At 48.1% G+C, this 23,053-nt stretch overlaps 3 protein-coding genes across 3 annotated transcripts in view; 1 reads left to right on the top strand and 2 right to left on the bottom strand.

Annotated features, from left to right (window-relative positions):
• plcd3a (phospholipase C, delta 3a) overlaps positions 1 to 9,780 on the bottom strand; it is a 17,478-nt gene extending 7,698 nt beyond the window's left edge. Inside the window, exons 1-3 of the mRNA XM_084488801.1 lie at positions 9,595 to 9,780; positions 4,660 to 4,827; positions 1 to 119 (exon numbers count right to left, since the gene is read on the bottom strand). Coding sequence (XP_084344927.1) covers positions 1 to 119; positions 4,660 to 4,827; positions 9,595 to 9,682 — 375 coding nt within the window. The 5' untranslated portion in view covers positions 9,683 to 9,780. The remainder of the gene's footprint in view (positions 120 to 4,659; positions 4,828 to 9,594) is intronic.
• Positions 9,781 to 13,328: 3,548 nt separating this feature from the next.
• On the top strand, positions 13,329 to 15,191 carry hexim1 (HEXIM P-TEFb complex subunit 1). The gene has a single exon (XM_084464531.1). It carries the CDS (start codon positions 13,674 to 13,676, stop codon positions 14,802 to 14,804), a length of 1,131 nt encoding a protein of 376 aa, XP_084320657.1. The 5' UTR covers positions 13,329 to 13,673; the 3' UTR covers positions 14,805 to 15,191.
• A 680-nt stretch (positions 15,192 to 15,871) lies between these two features.
• The window catches only part of arhgap23a (Rho GTPase activating protein 23a), a gene marked incomplete at its 5' end in the record, with an annotated part of 14,678 nt that continues 7,496 nt past the window's right edge, over positions 15,872 to 23,053 (bottom strand). The window contains 2 exons of the mRNA XM_084488800.1: positions 15,872 to 19,848; positions 20,863 to 20,894. Coding sequence (XP_084344926.1) covers positions 18,304 to 19,848; positions 20,863 to 20,894 — 1,577 coding nt within the window. The remainder of the gene's footprint in view (positions 19,849 to 20,862; positions 20,895 to 23,053) is intronic.

Raw genomic sequence — 23,053 nt, 5'->3', positions numbered from 1 at the left:
CTTGCGGGGGCCACGGAACACCACGGTGAAGCAGTGGGTGTCCGGCACCGAGCCGGCCAGGCTCTGCAGAGCCTCCGACTGACAGCCCTCCCGCACGCACTCCACCTCCGTCACCGAGACTGGGAGGGAGAGGAGAGAGAGGAAAGGAAACAAACAGAAAGGAAAGGAGAGAGGAGAGGAGAGAGAAGAGAAGAGAGGAGAGGAGAGGAGAGAGGAGAGGAGAAGAGAGGAGGGGAGGAGAGGAGAGGGGAGAGGAGAGAGAGGAAAGGAAACAAACAGAAAGGAAAGGAGAGAGGAGAGGAGAGAGAAGAGAAGAGAAGAGAGGAGAGGAGAAAGAGGAGAGAGGAGAGGAGAAGAGAGGAGGGGAGGAGAGGAGAGGGGAGAGGAGAGAGAGGAAAGGAAACAAACAGAAAGGAAAGGAGAGAGGAGAGGAGAGGAGAGAGGAGAGGGGGGGAGAGGAGAGAGAGAGGGAGGGGAGGGGAGGGGAGAGGAGGAGGGAGAGTGGAGGAGAGAGAGATGAGAGGAGGGAAGAGGAGAGGAGAGGGGAGAGGAGAAAGAGGAGAGAGGAGAGGAGAGAGAGGAAGGGAAACAAACAGAAAGGAAAGGAGAGAGGAGAGGAGAGGAGAGAGAAGAGAGGAGAAAGAGGAGAGAGGAGAGGAGAAAGAGAAGCGGAGGGAGAGGAGAGAGGAGAAGACCGTCGACGACAGGAAAGGAACGGAAGGAGAGACAAGAGGAGAGGAGAGAGAAATGGAGACATGGGAGTGAATGGAAGTGTCAGTGTGAAACTGAATATGCTTTAAGTGGACTATATATACATATTCATTTAATCTGTAAACAGTGTAATGAAACCAACAACACATTTTTCAAAGTCGCAAAAAACAATTCCTTCATTTTCCAGTCTGCAGCACTTTGACTGAATACCAAAACAGCAAACGATACAAATAGTGAAATATGAAATAAAACCAATTCACCAGAGAGAGTCACGTGTTGAATGTTTCAGGGTACAATAAATAATAATACTCAACCCAGTCGAGAAGTGACATCGCAGTGCGTTGCATGGCAACCAGCCTAGTGGTTTTAAAACATGAACCAGGCAGCCAGGGCAGGTCTATCAATGGACAAGATGTAGCTCTTGTATCCCGTCTGGATAAAATTAACCCTCAACGGCAGCCGCTAGAACCAACAGCCCACTGGAGCACTCTGGTGTGAGCTATGTCCTTAATTAAACCCAACCGGTCACTCTCTGACACATGTCAGACACGTGGGCCATTTCTCAGGTTACTGCAAAATATATTTTTACTTCCCAATGCTGTGGTGCGAAGGCATTCCTCACGTTTCCCGCAAAAATCGATAAATGCTAAAATGTTTCAAATATTTTCGGCAATGCGGCAATGCTGTTTCGTATTGCGAAAAACAACCAAATATTGCTTCTCGCAGGGCACCTGTTAAATTTGTGCTACTGCGATCCTGGTCATATATCGTGTGTACAACCCGGTATCATCAACATCTAAAAGTAGCTCCGTCTGACATCGACGGCCTCACATCGCGCGATGAACCACTTCATGGGTACTGTGAGAGTCTGTGTGTGTCCGGGGCGCTCAGTTCAGGAGGTCGCCCTGTCCATCAACCCAATCACACACTCAAGCTTGTGTGTGTGTGTGTGTGTGTGTGTGTGTGTGTGTGTGTGTGTGTGTGTGTCAGTGTGGGGATGTGTGGGTTGGAGGTCTTCAGGGGTCTACCCGGAACCTTAAGATCCGAGATCCGAGACCCGACCCCGGGACCCGTACGGGTAATGCTCCACGTTTTATTGTAACCCGAGTCCGGTCCCATTCTATTCATGCGGGTCCCGGGTTTGTTGATCATGATTTGTAATACCCGAATGTAGCTGGGATACCCTGGATCAGGGCAGATCTAGGGAGGAACGCGTTGACCTGGGGGTTAGGTTGACCATCAGGATCAGAATACAGAGCGCACGGCAAAGACGGATGTTATATGTTACATGTGTAAGACAAATAAGACACATCTCATCTTTTAAAGCGAAACAGTAGCTTATCCCCGTCAGTTCCATCTGGTATTTTGATCTCCTTCTATTAGGCTACCACATGTTGCGTGCGACAGGCGTAACGGTTCCAGCAGAAAAACAACATGTTTAGTACCATTTTAATCACAGGGTATGTCTGGTCCATTAGTTACCCCGTCCCTCCTCGGATCCTGGGTCTCTTTGTGGGCACGTACCAGGGAGGGGCTGTTACCACTCAGAACGACAACAACGGGTGGGTATATCCGTTCAAACACATTTCCTGGATCCATTAGGGTTTGAGTAATTTTGGACCTGTGACTAGAGTACATTCTGGTTAGTGTGTGTGTGTGTGTGTGTGTGTGTGTGTGTGTGTGTGTGTGTGTGTGTGTGTGTGTGTGTGTGTGTGTGTGTGTGTGTGTGTGTGTGTGTGTGTGTGTGTGTGCGCGATGTGTACACAAGCACACACACACACACACACACACACACACACACACCTAATGGACCTCAAATCTCTAGTCGGTAATTGAGACTACACACTGGTCACACACTAGTCGGTTATTGATTATATCTGCTGTGATTGATTGACTATGTTTCCCCCTGCTCGCCAGAGTTGCTAGTTCGAGTCTTAACGCACACAGCGGGTTACCACACGGTTACAGCCCTCGACACCGTCTCCCACTGCTAGAGCTGGGAGTATATTTAAACCTGACTGGCTCCCTCCAAGGCTGCCCCACCCTCCCCCACCCTCCCCCTTCCTTCCCCTTCCTCACCCCCTTAAGAGCAAACACGGTAGAGAGCAAGAGGCACATGCAGGACATTCCAGACAGAAACAACAGAGCACAGAGTTACGTTGGCCGCTGGTCAGTACAGGTCGTGAAAGGTCCCAGAGGGCCAGAGCCAGGACAGACACATGGCCAGAAGGACAGGTGAAGGACAACTATAAACGGAACATCATTTTTAAATCGTGCAAAAGTATTTTTACTGCACGAGCATTGAATGTTTCTTATGCAAAGAAAGCGTTGGCCTGGAAATTGACCTTTGACCTGGTTGCTCTCTTCCCCGTAGAATAAACAGGCCTGTGTGATTGCAACAGAGACACTGTTGTGCGTTCTGTCTTCAGTCTTAGATTTACCTATGAGACTAACTTAGGAACGTTGCCCAATGGCATACCGCAGTGGCATTAGTCCCTAGTGTGTGTCGTAAAGCTCTTCACCAAGGCAGGTTTCCCATGGGGCCCCTGGGGAAGGGCCCTGTTTACAATGCCTGCAGCCAGTTTAACTCAGGGCCCCTCGAAGGCTGAGGTCAGCTGGCATTAGTCCATGACTGATTACGTGGTGTTCCACATGCCAAATACCCTCAAAGTACGCTTTGAGTCAAACAACTTAGTTCTGTCAATTACATCACAACCAAGAGCTTGGTCACGCGGTGCATATGTGTGTGTGTGTGTGTGCGTGCGTGCGTGCGTGCGTGCGTGTGTGTGTGTGTGTGTGTGTGTGTGTGTGTGTGTGATCCACACAAAACGATGTGTGTGTGGTCAACTGCATGAGTGTTCACCTTGACACACACATCTTATTATGTGGATGTTTAACGGCGAGATAAGAGATAAGAGATAAAGAGAGAGAGAGAGAGAGAGAGAGAGAGAGAGAGAGAGAGAGAGAGAGAGAGAGAGAGAGATGTACTGCAGATGGGTTCTGTGAATGTAGGTCAACACGCACTCATGGATTTAAGTTGAGAGAGAGAGAAACTGAATGACAGAAATAAACAGAATGAGAAAGAGAGAGAGAGATAAGGGGTCGTAAGTTCAGAGATCAAAGAATGACATTCCCGAACCTAACAAGAGGTTTGAGGATTACTGCCCCTTGGAACGTGGGAATGGTCTTAAGCAGGCAGGCCTCCAGCCCGCACCTTGCCCTGCCAATCATATGATGATACGTGAATAAAGGCCTTCTAAGCTTCTCATCAAAGCAAAACATGTTCCAGATGGGATAGAGAAATCGGGGAGAGGACAATGTTATATCTTGTTGAACATTTGCAGATAAGGACAATATTATCGCTGGTTAAGATAGGCGTAGTGACAGCAAAGCAAGTGCTTTGGAAACACAAACATAAAGAAAGTTTCTACATTGCATCAGCACAAGGACACTTCCTCCTCCTTCTAAGCCTTCCTCTGAGAAACCTTTTGCCATGTGCCATGGTCCGTCAACTGTTTTGAAATTAGAATGTTTTTTTACTCCATAAATGTAAGGCAAGCTATGTTTACTAAACAATAACTAACATTGGCTGGTTATTATATTATTATACTATATACTGTATACTAGGTATATACATTTGCTGCCAAGTCCTCTACACCATTATTATTAGACCATATGAAACAAACCATAGTCAAAAACAAATAACCCATCTTTTTGTATTATTACCATTCATTTAAAGCTGCAGTATGTAATATTTAAGAGCACCTTTCGTTGATCGCGAGATTCTTAACTAGTCATAGAGAAAACCAAAATACACAAAAAATAAAAGTAAAAAGACTAAAAAGTGGGAACGTACTGCTTATCTCACTACACAAACTAGATGCCGAGCACGTCGGCTGGTACGAGAGGTCCTGCTGCTTTAACACCAACCACCGAAGAGGCACCTACATGTCTGCTGGGCCTTGGCCCGGCTGGAGCTCTTGGTGGTCTCACACCACACGGTGACCCCGTCCTCCAACAGGCGCAGGTTCCGGCTCTTCTGCCAGCGGGACGAGCGCACCTTCACCATGCTGGAGCCCCCCAGCATCACGCGGACGTCCTCGTTGTCCTGCACGCCTGCGACACACATCACGGTAAAGGGTAAGTGCATTTATACAATGCTTTTCTAACCAGTGGCCACTCAAAGCGTTTTGCAACATTGCCTGACATTCACCCGTTCATGCACACATCCGCACGCCGACGGCGGTGTCAGCCACGTGAGGAGACAGCCGGCTCGTCGGGAGCAGTTAGGGTTGAGGTGTCTTGCTCAGGGACGCCTCGACACTCGAACTAGCAACCTTCTGTTTACCAGCCAACCCGCTCTACCTCCTGAGCAAGATGCCGCCCCACATCAGCATGCGGCTTTAAACCTGCGCTCTACTAGCGCGGCTAAATCCCATGTTTTCTGTTGTGTTGACGTCATCGCAGAGAAAATTATCACGAGTCACGTATCATTGTGAGATTTCAAGTCCCGTTTCTTTCCGGTAAAGTCATAGCCATAACCATCGTCATTGTCCCATTACAGTCATTGTTGGAATAATGGGCTTCTTTTCCGCTCCTGCCTTTGCTTCTGTTTGTGTTCACACACTGCTTCTACCAAAAGCAATAGTTATATGTTTTATATACAAAGCTGGAGCCACCTCACTTGACCCCTGCGGGAAGCAGCTCCCAGTTTGGTGCTGTGGAGTTTATGAGTGTTATCTCAGAAGGGAGACATAATGACAGAGTCATTAATGAGCGCTGGATAGAGCGCTCCATCGTCCACAGCTCCCAAAACATCAATTCAGCCCAGCCACTGCGTCATTAAAGGCTCATTAAGAAAGGAACTAAAGGAGTGGGGAAAAGGGAAATTGTCTGTCGCCTGACATTTATCATTTGTCTTTATCATTAATCAACACAAATACAGCTACAGGAATATCTGCGGCCCTATTACAAGGTAAACAACAATTTAGAAGAGGGAGTAAACCTTTAGAAAACGCTTTTCGTGAGTCATGGATATTTTATGCCAAGAAATGCTGGGAAAAAATCCTTCTTGAATACACAAACCAACTGTACGACAGCCACTCTGGGACATCAAGAAAGACAACCCTGTGTTTGTGTTGAATCACAGCAGGACCCGGCCCCGCTCAGGTCCCGCCATGGCGGAGAAGCAACCTCTCTACACCTCTCTACAAAGCTTTATTCTTTATGCTTTTAAAGAGCTGTTTAATCCATAGTCCCGAGCCAACGCTCATACACCTTCTGTCCACTGTAGCGTTGACCCTCTCCAGCAGAGTTCAAGAGATTTAATCACGTTTTACTTTTTAATCACCCCCTTTGTTTTTCACACCAAAACAACTGTAACCGCTTCACTTGTGATCGTCCTGATTGCCTAAGAGCCGACTGAGTTCCACACCGGTTACCAAGGCTACAGCACAACAGAGACCCCTCCAAGTACCCCACCCCCATCCCCACCCCCCATCCACCCGCCGTAGATACCCAGACTCACCCAAGTATCTACGGCTAAAGGGTGAAACCACATGGACGTGTAATAACAAATGAATACCACATACCGCCATGGCCACAGATTTAGTTCAAAGAAACTCACTGGGAGGAAAAGAAAACACAAAGGCGGCCCTCACAACACTCCCCCACCACCACCACCACCACCACCACCACTTCGACCCTCTAGCCTTGAACCACAACAACCCAGTTTTCCACTAATAGTCGCCAGGCTGTTACCCAACACAAGGCATTCCTCTGGGCTGACCAGAGAGGCTAACGGATTCACAGGAGCTTTTTCAACCACTCAAAAGGTGTCTTAAGGCTACCGCACACCACAAGATTTTTTAATCTTATGAGATTTTTGAGTCGGATGTACACCACACACATAAAGAGAATCTCAGCCGATTTTGTTGCTCTCCGATCGTAAATACAAATACATGAGATTCGAACACAAGACGGAACACCACACACTATAGGACAATCTTGTCCGATAATTGCACGCTGCAGGGCCGTGGAGGCTACGTCATCCAGCACGAGACAATTGTAGAACTAGAGCAACTCGCGTCAACAGTGAAAATGGATAGTGTAGTAGCGGTGGGATAAGATTTCTTATAGGCTGTTCTGAACTTAAAATATAAAATATAAAATCATTATTCTACACGTCAGTTCCAAAATGACAAGGATGCACACACGGACACACCCACAGCTTTACCGAAGCCCACTTTCAATATTACAATGATAATTAGCAGGATTCATAGGCTTTTACTTATGTAAAAAAACTGGTTCCAAACAGGCCTAGATTTGAGGCCCATTAGGTGAAAAACCAACTAATTGTTGGATTGGGGGAACAATCAGTGTATTGACCACCGTGCGTTATCATGCAAATGCCCGCTACACAGAGCGTGTCTCACCAAGGGGAGATTCTTAAGCTGTGTACACGCTAAGAAGAGAGACCACGTATTGTCCCAGGTGCACATCAACAGTGCGGTCAGTGGGACGGACCTCTGATAGGGGTGAAGGGTCAGGGATCCAGCTGCTCTCAGACACATTGCACCGCACTCTCTCCCTCCTTCCTCATGCCTATACACGCCGGCTCAGCATCACCACGGTCTTCTGGGGTTTGGTTCAGGTTTCCCTCGAACAACTGTCACGCAGTCTAGCATGGTTGTGCCGATTTTACGCCGGTGTGAAAATGTCCGTAATTAGCACCAAGGAGATACAATACTGTGGGGGTGGGGCCTGGTGAGTATCTCATGCCATTGGTTTTTCCTGAAAGGAGAGAAGGACCGGTGCAGAGTTGGTGCGAGCTGCAGTCTTTGCAGTTCTATAACACTTCATCTAGGAATCCCATGAGCACTGGAGCCTGAAACCTCAGATAACACTGATCAGGAGACAGGAGGTTCTCGGGAAGGAGAAGATAGAGCTGAAAGAGATTTCATGAAAGGCAATATTTTTTTAGGCCCAAAGTTTTCAACAAAGACTTCAATGTCTGACAGAGAGCACATCTTGTGAACCGCTCTTCAAGGCAGCTATTAAAAGGAGCCGCGCTGAAGCCAAATTATGTTCATGTGGACGAGGCCAACTCCTAAATGTGTCAACAAGGTCACTCTTTTGAGAATGTGACTTTGTGAATTAGCATTGCTGCAAAAGAGGCATTATTAGGACACCTCACGATAATGTTAAATATAGGCTACTGCTGCTATGCATAGAATGATGTAATCATGACCTAATCACTTCCTCCTTTCATGCCATCAGAACACATGACCTGCATTGTATGGATTTCCACCAATCCACTGTCTTTCAGATGTCTTGTTAGGCTCCCCGCGACACAGAGCAAGTTATCTTTTCCTCTTGGTTGTTGCCAAATGCCCGACAGCCTAAAACGACGAATCACTCTGCAGGGCTTTACACTGTAAGGTCAACAACATCATCACAGCCTAGAGTTGCTGAACGGGCTAAATCCTGCCCTGCTTCCTCCCGCCTCAGAGGACGCTAGCACTGCAGAGGTTTATGGTCACAAGTCAGCAGGTTGACTCTAAACAAGTTTTAATATTGCTGGCAGCAGTAGCTGTGATTAAGGGCTTTAACAATTTCCATAAAAATCCAATCTCCTTGACGCCATCTTTTGCCCTTGCACAAGTGGATCTACACACAAGCCTATCTGAGTAACACCCGACTGAATCAACAGAGTCCTGTCCGGCAGGGCCTATCAGCATCATTTGGTATACATTTTTCAGAATAAGCAAGTGCAATAATGTGATTGTGTTATTTACATTTGAATTGACCCTTGCAATCAAAATTAGTGTGGAATAAAGAATTGAAAGACTGTATTACACTCTTGGTGAAATAAATCTTCCCTCAAGGGCCTCATGAACAAAACATCTCCTTGCAATGTCTCCTAAGTCCATCCAACACCGCAGTGCCAGTGAAGAATGAGCGTCAAAGGCAGCAATGGGTTTATAAAACCTCCAAGCAAATGGGCAGGCAGAGGAGAATAAATGGAGCCCCAAGATTCAACTGTGATGTCTTTAAATTGGGAAAATACTAGCGATCCTGCCTGTTAATGAATGACCAATGTTGATTGCTGTGAAGATTCAAAACCTCTATCCACAGACTACTATGTCATGTGATTTTTCATGCGTCCAAAAACAGCATGCAATTTCACTCTGGAATTTCTACTTTTACAAAGCATTGACACACGTGGTACAGGTGCAATAAACTAGGTCAGTGTCAATAATATTATAGGCGTTTTGGTATGATGATTGATGATGAATGAAAGATGTATGCTACTATACCGGTTTTCATTATTTTACGTCACTTAAAGCGGACAACAACATGACGTTAACTACAACCACGCGCGCGCGCACACACACACACACACTGCCTGAGTGACACCTTACTCGCTATCGTCAGACCGCTGAGGGGTTGTGTCGGCAGTCTATTTCTGGCGAGTCGTGACCATGAGTTAAAAACATTTGCGGCTGGAGCCGTTTTATTTGGGATGAGCAGGACGAGGCCAACAAATACTTACAATTATGTAATAATCATTATTGTGAAGATAAAATATAGGCCTATATACTTTTCTACAAGGACTTGTTCTACATCTAAAGAATAAGTTGATTTAGAACAAATTTATCATTTTGCTCAGCGATTTAAAAATAAATGCTATTTAAATTGAACTACAAGTTTAATTTGGTTCAACTAAAATGAATTGAGCTAATTTAATAACTCAAGACTGCAACAACTGGAAAAAAAAAAAGTTTAAAACTTATTAAAAGTTTTTTTGTTTTTTTTTAAATTGTGCATTGCACATCAAATCTGTCTTTTAAAAATGTTCTCATGTTCTCATAAATGTCTTACCAAGTTTCCTCAGAGGGTCGTGAGACTTCTCCACCGCCTTCTTCTGTTCATTGCTATTAGCTGCTGGTTTTTTGCTGTTCCCTAACATTATACAAAGTCGAGCCGAACGCAGGAGTGAAGTCGTGGGGGCCAAACCGAGAGCGCAGGTGTCCTCCCCGGAGCTAGTATCAGTGCTGGTGGCTCAAGTGGTGTGTTGGAGGAAAGAGTGGAGCGCTGAGTGCGAAAGTAATTCCCCCGAACCCAAGTCCCTCCCAAGCATTGCGATGCCCGCGCGATGTGCGTAATTTGATGCCAATTCCATGCGTGATTTAAAGTCCCTAAACAAACGAAGGAACGCGCCTATGTGATCTATACATCTGCTGCAAAGTTTCTGTTTAAATTATATTACTAGTAGCCTACTACTACTGCTGCTACTACTACTACTACTTCTGCTCAAAGGGCGTCACTGATTGCGTTATGTAATGGGAACAGCTCAAATGAAAAGAAAACCCACAGAGGGCAGTAAGAACTGTTTTGTTTGTGGGGAAATGTTTTCTCCATAACAAATAACTAATAAAGAGGGATACAAATTTAGCAGCAACCCACAGAGTCGCTCTTGAGAGAAAAAAAAACCCCATGGTGGTCGTTTGTCTTGTTTATTTATCAAACAAACTATAAACTGGCTCCATCTGGTGGTTATTAAATGTAACTGCATATATGAGGGACATACGCAGGATAGCTTTTTAATATAAACAATCATCAAACCTCGATGAGATTTTAATGTTAAATCTACCCTTAAAAGGCTTATCCTGCCAAACTGAATTCATTGTCTGCAGGTACATATATGAAATAATGGCATAATGTCATCCATGTTTGTCTTACAAGCTGTTCTTATAAGTGTAGCTTACATTTTCCTCATGTACTCAAGTACTCAAGTTCCTCAAATAACATCGAAACCTGAGCGGAAAAAATACTATGTAGTCTGGCTACCCGTGCACTGAATGCATATACTGTAGCCATGCTCAGAATAATCAGAGTAACACACAAGGGTATAGCCCTCCAAACCACATGGGCTCACACTGTCAACAAGCAACAACACCCGGTAATCCTGCCTCGGTTTAGATGATCGGCCACATTGTGAATGAGTAAGAAAAAGACCCATGTTTTGCATTTGTCTCAATTCTACGTGAAAACAGAAATCATGCACTTCCTGATTAAAAGGCTATCCACCATTGCTTGAATTGTGAGGCCCAGGGAGCACGCCCACACAGCAGTGTGTATATTTCATCTCTCAATTGCAGTAACCACCGCGATAGACGGGGGGAGATTAACTCACGTCTGGTAAGCTGCTCTCAACCAGTGATCTATGCAGCAGCATAAACTAGGGCTCGCTGCTGCATCCCTCCCTCCGAGACAGAGAGAGATTCTGGATCCTGGGATGCAGATGTTATGATAGTGCCATCAATCATATGGAACCTGCCAATCAAGACTCACAACCAAATATGTCTTCTCACACACTCTTCTTCTTACTTCTCACAAATGATGTAGACGGTAGTATCTCTGGGGTCATTGTCATAATCTTAATCTGCCATAACCACGTCCTTCTTAGTCCTGTTGTGTGTGTGTGTGTGTGTGTGTGTGTGTGTGGGTGGGTGGGGGCGGGGGTAACCCTAAACCAAACCCATTGCATTTGCTAGAGACTTCATGCAAAGGTTATTTCATACAAGTTCTCAGTTTGTCTGTTGTGATTGAGCCTTGCATTTGCATGATGAAGGGGACATGACCATCACGTTACTAGACAACAAAGTACATTCAGTTTGCAATAGTGGCTAAATGGAATTACTGTCCCCAGCCCTGTACAATGCAGCTGTAGTGGGTTTGTATGTGCGAGGGACCCTCCTGCTACACATAAAAGGGACTTTATTCAGCACTGTCCTAGGCCTACAGATGGAGGCTGCATGTATATTTTATATAAGGGACTTACCAAAGGGTTAACCCATTTTGGCAATGACTCTTTGTTCAATTAATGCAGCAAAGCATAAATTAATATTGGCTTATGCCTCCCGACTATCAGGCTAATACAAACCCAAAGAGGGCTTGCTTTATGACGGACACCTCAGATCAGAGACCGTCTATTTCCCAGAACTAAAACACTCATATGAACGATCCAAAGAACAATTGAAATAAAAAATAAAAGCCTGTTCGGTCCTGTTATCTAGTACAACTCGTAGAGTGGTCTAGACTGATCGACCGCAATTCTAGTGCAAGATATAATGTGAATACTATACATGTAAATACAGAGAAGTGAAACTAGTCTCTAGGAATTAGACTGGCCCTGCGCAAATATGGCCTATTTAGCTGCTACCTAGCGGATACCCTTCTGAGCATTCCTCGACACAATTTGCCCCCCAAAACGAATTGAATACCGGAATGATTGGTCAACGAGCACATTATCGTACAGTCCTTGGCTTTATTAATAGAATAGTCTAAACCAGATAGCCTAAGCCCGTCCCATTGTAGCCGGCTAATGTTAGCATTGCTAATACGAAACCGCTGAATGCAAAACACTGAGATGCATCGCGTTTATTTCTTTAGGGGCGTATTCATCAAATGAAATTGCTTGTACGTTTAATTATCGATCGTTTTGTTTATTATGGGGCTACCATCGCTACACCGTCACCGGCTAACCAACGTTTAGCTCACGTTAGCTAGCTAGCTTATCATTAGCAGACGACGCACAAACACTGCACATTATGTTGAGAGAAAGCTGCGCCATAACGCTTGGACTAGAGTTTAAGTCGTATTTCTCTAGCAACAACACAAATATATATATGTATATATTCAGAAAGTGTGAGCCCTCCCGACCAACCCTTTAAAGCAGGGACTGGCCCTTTGCTGTTGTGTTCGAGGTCGCAGCTCAACAATAACTATCGTTTGTTTACGCCGCATAGTTACTCTCCAGCCCGTTCGCAACACGGTATCACTCCGCTCAACGGCGAACATTTTCACAATTAATAATTTCACGGTGGTTTGTTTGCTCGAATGACCGATATAACTTGGACTTTGGGATAACAGAACTAATCGACGATATCAATCTCGACGAAACAAACCCGTAGTGTTGTTAACTCGTACAAACGGTTAAAGGGGACTACTTTCCCGAAGTAGAACGTCTTATTGTAGTCGAAATGCTGGAGGACTTCTATCTTTCTGTGGTCCACGTATGGGTTTATTAACGATAGTTCAGGGTAAAATAGCATGTATATTTAACAGAAATAAATAGAACTCGTCTGCAGTCATATTTTAAACGCAGTTTTATAATTCATGGGTTGTTTTGTATTTACTATGCTTTGCACAACCCCCCTTTATTTGGTTTTTGGTAGTGGCCAAAAGTGCCCAGGGTGGATTTTCTCACGTGGTTACTATATTTTTGATCGACATCTAGACAAACCAATGAGAAAAAACGATAAGCTTAGCAACAGCAAATTCGTTGTATTGACCAATTGCTGGAGAGATGGGTGGGCTACTATCGGCTGAAGATCCTAACACATGATTGGTTTATACGTGTGCCTGTTATACACCATTTGTGGGGTTTGTAGTTCAGGTGGTAGGAGTTTCCTAGCACTTCATCAAATCGAAAACTACACGCCCCACATCCCAGCTTGTGCTGTAAGCAACAGCATGCACTCTGGTAGAGGCGGAGCCACTATATAAACGCGAGCTCCTTCTTCTTGAGTAGCACACTGGACACTGTTGTGGCGACGTAACGGTGTCTTCGGGTGGAAGATAGCTATGGTAGCACTGAAATAGTTAACGGTAGTTAGCAACAGTAGCCCTGACGAATCGTTTGGGGAACAACAATTAACTTGGTATTTAACAAATATTAACTTTTATAATAACGATAATAATTATTCGTCCAAAGTTAAGCTTAACTTTTCCAAGAAGATCAACAGCGTTATCTTTAAAGAACAGTTAATTTTTTTTTTTTTTTTGGGGGGGTGAAATTTTTAATGTGTTCAAAAAAAACTCCGAAGCTGTATTTCGATAGGGACGTGTTTTGAGATGTGCTAGGACAAAAAAAAGACCCTCTGCACAAGACCAGGATGACAGAATCAGCAGCCAGTGACCAGAACCATCACCTGAAAACTTCAGATGCCCCATCAGGTGGGAGTGGACCCTCTTCGGAGCATCCGCCGACCAGTGGCCGTGCGGCCCCAGAGTCGGGCGGTAGGGGGCGCCAGAGAGACCCGCAGCCCAAAGCGGAAAACGGCGCTGTGGATATCAACACTAGTAACAAGTTATGGCAAATGCGAGGCGGCCAGAGGGAGGTGTGCCGAGCACTAGCTGCCGGAAACTCTCTACCTAAATGCCCCGTGGCGGTCCAGCATTGTCAAGGACCGGCCGTGGACACGTCGGGGGACGGGAATTTTGCCGCACACGGCAACAGCGGAGACGGGCCGCTGGAGGAGACTTGGAGCCAAGTGCAGGGGGAGAGCGGCTCACACGTTGACAGCACCGGCCCCGGATCAGATGCGCGCCTGGGCAAGAAGAAGCACCGACGCCGCCCGTCCAAGAAGAAGCGCCGCTGGAAGCCCTACTTCAAACTTTCCTGGGAGGAGAAAAAGGCCCTCGACGAGCGGGAGACCGCCCGGGCTTCCCGGACGAGGGAGGAGATGTTCGCCAAGGGGCTCCCCGTGGCCCCGTACAACACCACCCAGTTCCTGATGGACGAGCACGACCGAGAGGAGCCCGACCTGAACACCGAGAGCGGGGCGAGGCGGCTCTCCGGCCCCGGCGTGCGCCCGGAGGACACGGCCAGCGAGGAGGACTTCATGGAGAACGAGGAGGAAGAGGATGACGGCAGCTGCGGTGGCAGCGACGGCATCGGGAGACCTGGGAACGCGGGGGGAGAATTCCTCCAGAGAGACTTTTCCGAAACCTACGAAAGGTACCATGTCGAGACTCTCCAGAATATGAGCAAGCAGGAGCTGGTCCAGGAGTACCTGGAGCTGGAGAAGTGCATGTCCCGCCTGGAGGAGGAGAACAACCGGCTGCGACGCAGCGGCACCGCCGAGGCGGGGGTCACCGCCGAGAGCCCGCTGTCCCCCGGGGACCCCGCGGCCACCCGGGTCCGGGAGCTGGAGGGGGAGCTGGAGAGACTGCGGGGGCAGAACGACGCGCTCCGTCTGCAGAGTCTGCCAAATAACGAGCGAGGTCCTGTTGTGACTAACTGAGGAGGGCTGGGCGGGCGGGGGTCATGTGTTTTCCTTTAATTGTTTTGTTATCCAATCGGTTCCGTGATTGAATTGCTTGTACACTTGTACAATTCATTTTCTATTTGGACTGTGCGCCATCTTATTCAAACTTTTCAAGAGGTAATGTAAATATTTACAAAAAAATAATAATATTCCTTTTATGAAGCGAATGTATTCGAGACGACGAAACTTGTTTTTTTCTCTCTCTCTTGTTAATATACATTTAAAGATACTGTTCCATTTTGAATCGATGTTAATGGTTGATTTTCAAAAAAATTGTAATTGTTCAAGTGCAGCTTATTGGACCGGCTTGCAACGTGTTTTGTTATTTTGCAGGAAAAATTAATAAATCAAACCTTGGAAGAACATTTGTGGGTTATTCTGACGCTTCCGCAATATAGGATCATGTGTTTTGAAAAGACCCTAAGATGGGCTGCAGAATAAACGAGGGGGATGGGAAGGCCTACTGTTCCCCATGTGCGAGAGGACTTTTTGGGCCCATCCTACCAAGTCTGACCAATGTTATTGTCCTCATGTATAAAGCTATACGCGCAAATTATAATCGCGTAACATTTGTTAATTTGGGCGGGTTTTCCGACTGATTGCATTTTCAACAGCATTCAGACTAGACCTTAATAGCTAATCTATATTCAAAACGGTAGGCCTATATTTCTAAGTTGTTTGTGATGGGCGAAGCGTCGGAGATGAGTTCCTGTGCAGAGACAATGTGCAAGAGAAGCTGGGAGGCGCATGGTCGTGTCGATCCTCTAGAGGGCGCCCTTTGTCTTGTGTTCACGTTGGGCACGACACACGCCCCTGAAGACTTATTATTAATGATGAATAATGACACCGTCTTGTACTTCATTGGTTGAATTATATGCTATGATATCATCTGCTTGTCTATGTTTTAGTTGTTGCCCTGAAGCGTTATTAAAAGCACAGTACACAGGAAAAAGTCGTTTTCATATCAGATAGTTTTACTCAAAGCAATTCAAAATGTACACATTACAATATGTTACATATTTAGACAGTATTTACAAAAAAATCTTCCATTACAAGAACCAAAACAGTCACATTTCAGACGACTAACACAGCGAGTAGTGTGTTAACAGTTCGATTTTTCCATAACAATTTTGCAACCCGTCACACGAAACTAAATATTGACCGACGGTACCGACGCGTCTTTTACAGTCGCTTGTCACTTTTAGGTCTCGCGAGAATAACTTGTCAGGTGTACCATATTTGTATGACCCCAGCTTTTCTGTTCCACAAATGTAGCTGGGATAAACCTATGCTCCCCCAACCCCGTTTAGCAGCATCGGTAAGTAGCTGTTTGCGCCTGTATTATTGGCAGAGAGAGAGAGAGAGAGTGAGTGCATAGTAATGTACTTGGCTTGAATGTGCTTGTAACAGACTGACAGACAGACGGCTTTATGTTCGATGCACTACACAGCGCGTCAGATGGTGCGTCAGATAACCGCGGAACTAATGGAGATGGAGAATGAGCAGACCATGGCACCGCAAGAAAAGAAAAAAATATCCAGTATACAGGCACTTGTAGGAATAATCTTGAGGTAACTTTAAACAGAAATAAAATATTTTCTCTTTTCTGACACACGCAGATCTGCCTCATAACATTAAGATAAATGTTATTATTCCATATAAAACCCTTTCCTGGTTGGATTTAAAGGATACAATTGTTTCCATGTATTGGAAATATGTTCAACCTGTGTTTTTGTTATGCCTGTTCTCAAAATCAAAAGTTGTGATTAAGAAAACGGTAGGCCTACATTACATGTGGATGGTAGCCTTATGTTCCGTCGGAGATCAATAGGAGTGGCTTCATTACAATGGAAAATAACGGAGTCGATTCTGGGTATGCAAAAAAAAAAGAAGACATGCAAAACCCTTTCAATCTGATCATTGTATTGGTTGCCGAGCCCAGAAAAAAAAGCAACGATTGACATGCTGTTGAATCATTGAACAAGTGCTATCGGACACATTATATCACTGGATCAAAAGCCATTCCAAGCCTGGCATAGAAAGGCTGCATGATTACTGAGGTAACAGTTTTGCCTTGCATGTCATCGTCATCGTTTTTGTATTTGATAATGCAATATTTATATATCTTCTGGAAATAGAGGAGGGGGTTTTGCATAGCGGTGAGAATCAACCGGGAAGGCATCTGTTTGTGACATAAAGGTTCAGGTTTGGTTTGTGACTTGCTTTTTTTCTTACTTTGTGTGTGTGTGTGTGTGTGTGTGTGTGTGTGTGTGTGTGTGTGTGTGTGTGTGTGTGTATGTGTGTCTGTCTGTGTACTGCAACTGTTCAAGTAGCATATCAACTGAAAAAGATTGACCGTGCATTTGTATGCACCTTTTTGTAAACCATAACGAAATAACAAAGGAGGAAAGTTAAAACAAATATAACATATTTATATTTACATGGTTAACTTACACAAGGCTTTTTACAAATGTTACAAAATAGTTAGACACAAACACCTGAACACTTAGACATTATCACAAACGTGGCTGAGCGAACACACAGACACATATAGACGACGTTAGTAAAAAGTACTCTCAAACAAGCTTTTTCTGTCAGCTCTGCATGTGTGTGTGTGTGTGTGTGTGTCCCATGAGTAACCGTATTACTTACTGTATTAAAGTGTCTGTGGTCTAAGAAGTAACAGAGTGGGAAGACTTGTATACAAAGCCAGCTCTGGCTACAAAAAAAAAGAAGGCTTAAGACCCTGCTTTAAAAGTAAGCCACTAAGACTGTGTGTAATCGAGTTGCGTTTCATTACTGCGGTGTGTCGCTTCATTAAGTAACCGTGTGTGTGAGTGTGTTTGTATCAAAGAGTTAGAAATAAACCAAACGTAATGAATGGTGCATTGTCTGTATTCTCCTGTCCCGGCTTTCTAAAGGATTATTGGCAATAGGGAAATAATCATTTATTTTTTTTAGCTCGCTGCAAACACCGTACTCTGAGGAACCCAAGGGAGGGTTTCCCCGCTTCCAGCCCCCGTACCCGGGTCGGGGAACAAACCCGATTTAATCTCTGGGTTTCCACTTGAAGCCGGACAGGAGGAAACACGACCCGGTCGCTCAGACTGGGGGTCGTGTGACTACGATTTCTTGGCTGCGTAATAGACTGCGACACGGTTGTCGTCGCCCGTGTCCGAAAACCCTTTCACAATGTTTCCGATTAATAGAGCACACGAGAATACAAAAACAAAAATAAAAAAAGTTAAAAAAAGAACTGTTAATAAATACTTTGGCAACACTGGAACGCCCTTCGCCATGCTAAGAGAGCTGACCAAACAAAAGAAGGGTGGGAGATCGCGTTCAGACGGGTCCTTTGGTCCTTTGGTCTTCTCCCTGTCTGTGGACACCTCTGTACCTCAGGAGCAGGCCGTCCCCCCCTGATGGAGGCGTCTGGGTCTGGGGCCCCGGGGTCAGGGGCGCGTGGGGAGGGGTCTCAGAGGTACTGGGAGAACCGAGAAGGAGGGGCTCTGCGTGAGGCCGGGGCCTCCTCCCCCCCCCCCCCGGCCTCCAGCTCCGGGTCGAGTCTCTGCAGGGGAGCAGGGGGTGCCTTGGCCAGGCCGGAGGCGATGGGGGCCAGGGGCAGGTCTCCGGTGAGCAGCAGGGGCCGCTTGCCCGTCGTCTCCGTGGGGGACGCCACCACGGTGTGCCGGCGCCAGGCGCGTCTCTTCCGGCGCGTCTCGGGCGACAGCGGCTTCCTCAGGCCCACGATGCGCAGGTCGTCGGCCGAGCCCAGGAGGCGCGCCCTCACCTGGTCCACCAGGGAGCCCCGCCCCTGGGCCTGGCCGCCGGAGGGGGCGAAGGAGGCGGCCTCCCCGGGCGGCGAGGCCAGCCGGGCCGGCGCCGGCCGCAGGCTCTCCTGGCTGCTCCCCGACGAGGGGTTGGTCCGGGAGGGGTCCCGCTTCGGCCGCGGCCCGCCCTCGGTCCGGTCGGGCCCCAGGGAGTCCAGCAGGTCCATGGAGCGGGCCTTGGCCTTCTTGCGGGCCAGCGTGTCGCACTGGATGAGCCGGTGGGAGTTGAAGGAGGGCCGGGAGTGCAGCCGGTGGGCGGCGGCCGAGGAGGACGAGGACGACGGGGTGGTGGAGCCGGCGCCGCCGCCCTCGCTCCTCTCCGCCGGCTCGGGCGTGTGCGGGGCCAGCAGCGGCGTGGGGCTGAGGGCGGGCGGCGGGGACTTGTAGTGGGTGTAGAGGAAGCTGCGTTGGGACGCCGTCGCCGCGGGCGACGCTGGGGAGGCGGGCGAGGCGGGCGGCCGGGCCTCGGCGGGCGGGGAGGGCGTCGGGCCGGCGGCGGCGGGCACCGGGTGCTTCTCGGGCCGCTCCTGCGTGACGGAGCGCGAGGCGAAGCCGCTCTCGTTGTCCGTCTCGCTGACCAGCTCGCTGTTCTCGTCGTCGGCGTCGTCGCCGTGGGAACGCAGGCTCCGCCCCAGCGTGGACAGGGTGGAGTAGCCCGAGACGATGGAGCGCGCGTCTTCCGGCGATCGCCACGGCGACCCCTTCGCCCCCGCCCCTCCCTTCTCCGCCTCCTCCACCTCCTCCTCCTCCGTCTCCCCCTCCTCCTCCTCCCGGGGCGTCGACGCCACCTGGCCCCGCTCCTCGCCGCGCGGGGCGGCGAGGAGGAGCGTCTGGCCCGGCGCGTCGGCCACGCCCACCCCGCCGCTCTCCTCCGTCGCCTGCGCGATCGCCTGGAACGCCTCCTGCCTCGCCGCGTCCGCCTCCCCTTCCTCCTCCTCTTCCTCGTCCTCCTCGTCCTCCTCCCCCACCGCCCGGGGGGCCACGTCTCCGGCAGGTGACTCCGCCTCCTCGCCCTCCTCCGACTCCAGCGACTGGCTGGGTTTGATTGGCTCCTGCTCCGAGTCGTCATCGGTGCTGCTGGCGCCGCGGCGGCCGTGGCGCTTGCGGCGCTTGCGGCCCGTGACCGCCGACATGATGGACAGGGTCAGGAAGTCCTTGGCGGTCAGGTCCTTCTTGGAGCCCCAGGACGTCTGGGAGAGGGAACGGTGGGTGAGTGGACCGTCGCTGCTCTCTACGCCTTCTGAAAGGGCGTGGCCATTGGAATCTTTCTAAGTGTGAGGAATGCCCTCCTGATGCGTGTTAGACGTTGTGTCTTTTATGTGTCTTTTATACTGTTTTATTCTGTATTTTATACTGTTTATTGTGTGGGTGTTTATGTGACCATTGTTTTAGAGGCTGTGTAAGCACATTTTGTTGTATGAATCTACTGCACAATGAGAATTAAAGTCTATTCTATTCTATTCTATTAGACGTTTTAAAATAAGTAGTTCAAGATGCTGTCCGTAACTGATTAGACATTAAAACCAAACAAGGTAGTCCCCACCCAATAGACACCTTTTCTTTATTTATGGGCGGGGATATTGCACCAGAATGTTTCATAGATGGTACTTAGTGATCCTACTTATAACACTTGCATTTCTCTTCATTTAAATCTAGATTTGGACCAGGATCAATCTGGAACACTACTATGCATCAGCTTTCATCTAAAATAACTTGTTTTGGCTTTAGCTTTGTTGTAAATATGCTCCTTGTTGTCATGTCGGAGGTCTGCACAAGGTATACACAGTTGATAACCTAAGAAATACCGAGCCAATCACAGCTGACCACAGCAGAACAGCACCCCCCACTGTGCACGCTGTCCTATCTACCACAGCTCCGTACCGTCACAGCTGGGTATTTATTAAGCCTTTATTTGACAAATGGAGGACAATATGCCGTTTCAAATTTCCACATTACAAAGTTATAATAACATCATCATTCATGAAAATGGCATCTTACTTTATTGTGCCGTTTCAACTGGAGGGGATACTGCGAATGAATGATTGTCTTGATACACAATTTAAATGACTCGATTAAATTGCCAGTGGAGAGAAATGTATCCATTTTGTCTGGACCGGTGAAAGTCAGCGTGTGTTCCAAGAGAAACATCGGAACCCTGCCCCGCCACCCCCCCCCCCCCCCACCCATGTGTGGAGCCTCCTTACCTTGGATTTAGCACCTTCACTATTGGTTGAGTCTGTCGGGGAGAAGAAGAGAAGCACAGATCAGATGCTGAGCGTGCACGTGAGGTCAGGGAGCGTCGTGCACGGCATGGCAGAGGAGGGCACAGAGAGGTTTGGTCCTGTATTTCCAAATGAATTAACTAGTATTGTTGTCATTGTCTGTGTATTTTTACATGCATAACTAGTGTTGTTATTGTCTGTGTATTTTACACGTGTTGTTCACATCGTCTGTGTACATGTATAACTGTGTACATGTATAACAAGAATTGTTGTCATTGTCTGTGTTTTTTAACATGTATAACTAGTATTGTCGACATTGCGTGTCTAACAGATGTTGCGGTAAAGTCGGAATGCGATGCCCAGCTAAACGCTGTGTGATTGGGGTGGGTGTTGATAGAGCAGGGCATGTTGGGTAAGAGGCAGAGGAGAGTCTGTATTAGGAAAACCACAGCACACGCTGATGACATCACGGAAAAACACGACGTACACAACATCAACCAGCGAGGAGAGGCGAGGTGCGTGGTGGGAAGCGCGTGAAAGCAGGAGTGACAAAAACAAGTTCAGGGGAGCTGACTCTTTCCCTTACATCGACACAAAACACACTCTCTTCTTCTGTTTACCTTTTGTATCTATGCATAACCATATGCCAGGTGGTGGGTTGGGGGTGAGTGTGTGTGTCTGTGTGTGTGTGTGTGTGGTTGTTGTTGTTGTTGTTGTTGTTTTTGTTGTTGTTGTTTGTGTGTGTGTGTGTGTGTGTGTGTGTGTGTGTGTGTGTGTGTGTGTGTGTGTGTGTGTGTGTGTGTGCGTGTGTGTGTGTGTGTGTGTTGCTTGTTTGTGCATGTGTGTGTGTCTGTGCATGTGCTTGTCTGTGTGTGTGTGTGTGTGTGTGTGTGTCTGTGTGCGTGTGTGTGTGTGTCTGTGTGCGTGTGTGTGTGTACGTGTGTGTCTGTGTGTGTGTTGCTTGCCACCCTTAAAGGCAGCGGGTGAATAGGGATTTGGAGGGTGGGTGTGAAATGTCTCCCCCTCCTCTCTCTCTCTCCTCTCGCTGACGAACTGAGTACTACTGTGTGCACACCACCGTGTCAGATACAAGGGGCGAGTTAGGAGAGAGAGGCATGGAGCCGGGTTGGCAGAGGCATGGAGTTGGTTGGCCGGGTGGCAGCAGAATGGCACAGGCCTTCAACGCAGGTGGAAAAGGAGATGCAGGAGCGCAGATATGGGTGAGGGGGGGGGGGGTAGTGATGGGTGGCGATAATGACGACACACACACACCACACACAGTATGCAAACCTCCACTAATCACTTATCTGCTTCCCTGGGAGCCTGGGGGGGCGGGGGGGGGGGGGGGGGGGGATTATGTTGCAGCACGTGTTCATTTCTCACGCAAAACAAACACTTTGGGTTTGGCAACGCTCACGCAAGCACAAACACACGCACACGGCCGCGGTGGAGGTGGTGGTGGTGGTGGTGGTGGTTGTGCTGGTGGTGGTGGTAGTGGTGGAGGGAAATGGGGGTGTGGGGGTGGTGGTGGTGGTGGTGGTGGTGGTGGTGGTGGAGTTAAAAGATCCTACCGAAGAGGCTGCTCCACAGGGTCAGCTGAGAGAGAGAGAGAGAGAGATGTGCACGGAGAAGAAGAGGAAAGATAAGCAACAAGGCAGGAAAACAGAGAGGTCAGCTGGAAGAGGTGGGGGGGGGGGGGGGGGGCGGGGTTTGGGGCCGTGAGTGCACCACAGCCCGGTAGCAATGTCCTGCAGCCAGCTGCACATGGATGGAAGAGAGTCTGAACGCATGGGTCTGGCGGACCGTCCTGCAGATCCCATGAGAATCGACCACGGTACGGGTGGGGGGGTTGGGGGTATGGGGTTGGACCACCGTGGTGGTGGTGGTGGTGGTGGGCACGATGCCTGGCTTCCCTGGGACCTTCCTGGAAGTACCCTTGAGCAAGGCACCCGCCCTGAACCCTTTACTACCTGCTGGGGTTAACTACCGTGGTGGGGGTCGTCTTGATGCCTGGCTTCTCTGGGCATTTCTGGAAGTACCCTTGAGCAAGGCACCCTGCCCCGAACCCCTTACCCGCTCTCGAAACACCTGGAGAAACCCTCTGACTGGGTCGGCTGAAACCTCAGGGGCCGAGTGAGAAGTAGGCGGAGAAATAATCAGCGCCCGCCGCCTA

Source organism: Micromesistius poutassou (assembly GCF_964030765.1).
Source record: "Micromesistius poutassou genome assembly, chromosome: 1".
In the NCBI taxonomy this organism is placed as follows: Eukaryota; Metazoa; Chordata; class Actinopteri; order Gadiformes; family Gadidae; genus Micromesistius; species Micromesistius poutassou.
This window is presented reverse-complemented; position numbering and strand designations above follow the sequence as displayed.